This window comes from Opisthorchis viverrini (assembly GCF_000715545.1).
Source record: "Opisthorchis viverrini unplaced genomic scaffold opera_v5_646, whole genome shotgun sequence".
NCBI lineage: Eukaryota > Metazoa > Platyhelminthes > Trematoda > Opisthorchiida > Opisthorchiidae > Opisthorchis > Opisthorchis viverrini.
In genome coordinates, this window is record NW_008752315.1 from 1 (window position 1) to 4,500 (window position 4,500).

At 42.4% G+C, this 4,500-nt stretch overlaps 1 protein-coding gene across 1 annotated transcript; it reads left to right on the forward strand.

The window, feature by feature from the left end:
• Positions 1 to 144: 144 nt before the first annotated feature.
• T265_11925 (hypothetical protein) lies at positions 145 to 2,579 on the forward strand (the record flags this gene model as incomplete). Its single annotated transcript, XM_009178751.1, has 2 exons — positions 145 to 615; positions 2,317 to 2,579. Coding segments are annotated over 2 exons (153 nt in total), but the record flags the coding sequence as incomplete, so codon positions are not given.
• Between the last annotated feature and the right edge of the window lie 1,921 nt (positions 2,580 to 4,500).

Here is a 4,500-nt window from a genome sequence, read left to right on the forward strand (position 1 = left end):
GAGAAATTCATCTTTGATTCAATTGTCTCCCGCTACAGCTAAATTAGTGTGCGACTGAGCGTGTTTGACCACTTTCCGCACTCTAATTAAAATTGTGGCGACTCGATTATCACATATTTTCAGGTAGAACCTACGAGAAATATGATCGAAATCGATCTAGAGGGACGGCATTGTGTTCGATTCCTGATGGGGTCTACCAAGTCAGTAGACGCCGACCAAAAGCTACTCAATTCCATGCAATAGTAATGGATTGTGATGAGAAATCTAGGTAGTCCTGCTGTTTGTTTTCATGAGGTTTATGCTACACAATCGACTACCATCACGCACACGGGTAAACGGGACCATTTAGCAGTTTTTCTGGGTTGACAAATGCAGTATTCATCTACCTAAAGATAGGTCGGAAGCGTAATTTTATCAGGCCTTTTTCTCTTCACATCTTTCCCTGCTTTTGTTGCTAGTGGACAAGTTGATCTCCTCACTGCACCGTGGGTATGTTCAATCGCGGAGCGCCACAACAAAACACCAGCTCAGGTTCTGCTTCGCTACTTGTTACAAAGAAACCTTATTGTCATCCCCAAATCCGTTACACCAAAGCGCATTTTGGAGAATTCCAAGGTGAGTAGCCCCTTCACATTGTTTTGTCCAACCTTCTCGGTCTGCAGACTTTCTGTGAACACTTTGAGAAACGGTTCAGACCCGATTAGAAATGAAACTACATTCTGATAGGATTGCATGTATATTTATTACGGAGCGAGTGCTGAGAGGAACAAGTCAACACATAAGCGTTCAGTGATCCGTTGAGAAATGGCTTCGATCCGACCAGTTGCCCACTCGAAAATACAGTGGTGCACTGGATTGTGAGTTCAAGTGAATACTTCAAACTTAAATGGACATCCGGACTTGAGTCACACTCGGTTTGTGCAACATCTTTGTCATTTCCTAAGATAGGATGTCGTTTTTCAACGGGCAAGGGTTTTAGAGTTAACATTGCTGTTTCTTTATCGGAAAGCACGTAGGAAATGAAAGGTTAACTGGGAGTGTAGTATTGTTAGGCTTATTAGAATACCATATTTCAATTTCTTTAAGGGCTTCGACCTTACAACGATTTTTTTGGTTGTGAACAGTTGTCCAACGGATGTGTAACTTTAGACCACGGTTAAAATATTCGCTAGAGAAAGGACATTTCCAGAATAAGACAAAAGCAAATATACATTTAGCTGTTATGCCGTCCGCCGTGTTTACCACTTTGTTTGGAGATGTATTTGTATTTTGCCGATATCTTCCAGTTCTGAGAACAAAGTGACAAATGTTTATTTCACCGCTATTTCGGCGAGGCCATTATGCCGTTCCTCGCACTTGTCTGTTGCAGCCGTGTGGGTTGGACAGACTACTGTGCGCTCAGAAGGTGGCTTCCGGTACGTGTGCCTTAGTCCCGTTGTGAACTCATAAAGTTCAGCCAATCAGCCATTCAACCTTTTGGCTGCGTTTGTTCTCTCTTCTGGAAGGAACAGCTCTCAGAAAAGATCACTATTAATCGATCTTTTGTGGCGTTTCCGTAGACAGCACTTTGTAAAGCACCTACGGTGGTTTCGTCTCTCACAGTTGTTCTAATTGACATCAGGCGTGTCAGTAGGGCAGGGACAGTCACGCTTGAACACCTTAGGTTGTGCCAATTTAGTGGTGCAACGGCTAATGAGAGCGTGACAGTCGGATGTGCTGGCTGACTCCTGTAGGAATAGTTTTCAAATTAACAATGCATGGTGGATCCTGCACAGTAACGAGGCAGTCGTTTTTGAGAGCAAACGATGGGGACACCTTTATAGGGATTTTCGTGTAGCAAAGGGAAATAACTGAAATATCGCTTTTGCTTAATCTTATTCATGTTACGAGTCAAAATTTCACCGATTCGGATGTTTGCTTCACCATCTTCTGTCTATACCAGACTCAAACCGGATTTCTTGTCCAGTTCTTTGTTAGTACACAATATTCGTCGAAAGGGCGGTTAATTATCTCACAAGTACCGGCAATACCGTTCATATGTTCGACGTCTGTCTATACTATTGATGGCTTCCACAGTGAGTCAGACGTTGGAAGCGCATTGGTTTTGAGCTGATGCAGGGGTTTTTGGAAATATTAAATGTGGATCGAAGAACACAATGCAAACGGAAGCTCTTCAGGTAAGCAGGAGGTCGCGGATTCGATTCCTGTTTAAAGATTTCGCCTTTCCGTTAGCATTGTAGAGACTAAGATCAGTTACCGTGCCCATTCGGCCTTTCCAAGCATTCACTTTTTCGCTCATTCTTTTTCTGATTCAAGATTTTCGATTTCACGCTGAGCAAGGATGAGATGCATGTGCTTCATACGTCTGGAGTGAATGAACGTCAGTTTAAACTCCTCGGGTAAATTCTTTCGCTTGTTTGCTTGGTAATCTTTGATATTTCAGAATGAAGTCATCGAAGGAGTATCCTTTCAATGATGAATTCTAAGCCCCGATGAATATGGAGCTCCGTCATATTCAGCGCTTGTTCGGTTATCCTACCGTTGCTTCTGCGTAAATATATTCAGCTTGATCATTAATTCTTTTTCTCTTGACTACCGCGGTTTGTAAATTGAGGATGGATTGGTAGGGTGGAAATTTTCGCCATTTTTTCTCCGAAAAACGATAACTTGTAATGCTTCTCAAGGAGATTCACGAGAGTGGACCCTGATTATTCACTTTGTATCGATTCCTCGACAGTCGTCTGTCTTTTATAGACTTTGGATCCTTTTAAGTAAATGCAATACTATGATGCCGTTTTAATCCTCTCATATTGAACAGTTTAGGCAAAGCAATTATTTGCCTACCTACTTTGAACAGATGATCCGTCACACCCAGTGACTTTATTTTGTACTAGAGAAACTGCTGTTTCCACTTCTGGTGTGGGAGGCCAATTTATTGACGTTTTCTTGGTACTTTGCGACGTTTGATTCAGTTGGTCCGATTCGAAGTTCAACAGTATACTGGTTAGTCTGGAGAATTCTGGATCCGATGAAAATCCAGAGCCCGTTCTTGTTGTTCCCGTTTCTGCGCCTTTACTGTCTTCCTTGTTTTGACCTGACTGTGAACCACTCTTCGACCTTGTCACCGCACGTCTTGTTTAAGTCAACACTATCTTATGGCCACGTTAACTTGAGTCGGTGTGAAATTCGAGGTCCCGTTTGAAATTAGCAGCTCCTGAATTGATGTATAGAAGCCGGCGTAATCCCACACTTATGTTGATAAACCTACATTTGAACGGTTTTGCGCGTAACTCAACGTAGTCCAAGTGATTGTTGGAAGCAATCAATAGTAGCATTGTTGAACTCTGGGCGTATTTTAGTCCATGAGAAGAGCGACGAATACGCATGGTTCAACTTCTGTGAAAATTGTCTTGAAAAATGCGGCAACCAAAGGTTTCGTTCCTTTCATCAAAGTAAGAATGCGCTTTCTAAAAGGTGTTTTCAGTGCACCTACTCATTAGGAATTCATTCTGTTGAGCTTCACATCCACTTCAGCAAAAAGCGGATTTCGTTTTAAATGTTCAATCATTCAAAATTTTCAGCGCACTTAATCAGAACCGCCACTGCTTTGTTGTTGGAACATTCCACTTCGTTTCTTCAGTCACGGTCAACAAGCCTTCTGTTTGCTAAGCAGGAATTCGTGGCGTTACCGAGTAGTAGCTGGATGAACATCTATTTCAATTTAAGTTTGCGATGTTCAAGTTCGAAATCCTTTCCACTAATTCCGTTTGGAACTTGTCCGATAGGCTTATTCGCACTTTCACTGCGTAGTTTGCTTCATTACACCGTCATGTATCCTATTCAGGATAACGAGACTCATCAAAGTTATGTTTTGCGCTGTTCCTCGTTAACCCTTAGCTTCAGGCATGATATCAGCTCGACCTTGGTCGGACCGCCGACAAGTGCGTTCATCGTCTAGTGAGTACGGTTCGTAGGAGGGTTCAATGTGGAGGGGGTTCAACTATCATGATACAGATTATTGGGTGCGTGAGCAGTGTGGTGCTTTAGCACATTGCTTTCGTTTGTGGAATGTACGCTAATTGTTACCGTAGCGCGCTCAAGTGGTTATTCAGCCATTGGCATAGTAAATGATATGAGTTCAGATTGTTATTATCCCAAGCCATCTCGAAGATCCACACGGCGTCCTTATTGCAGTAAGTCGTTCAGGGTTTGCTATGCTCAACAATTTCCATAGGACAAAGATGTTCTTAAATTTGATTGAATTATGATGGGATAAAACAACAGCGAAATTTACAGCTTAACATTTCGGTCACCACTGGTAACCTTCAAAACTGGAAGTACAAAATAATAATCATCATCGACAGGATGACATCAGTGTTCAACACCGATGCTTCACTGCCGTACAACCATGACTTATTTGAAAGCCTTATTGTAAAGAAAAGAATAAAGGTGGATGGGGGAGGGACTTGGTGCTAGCTTAACACAATCATTCCGAGGTGC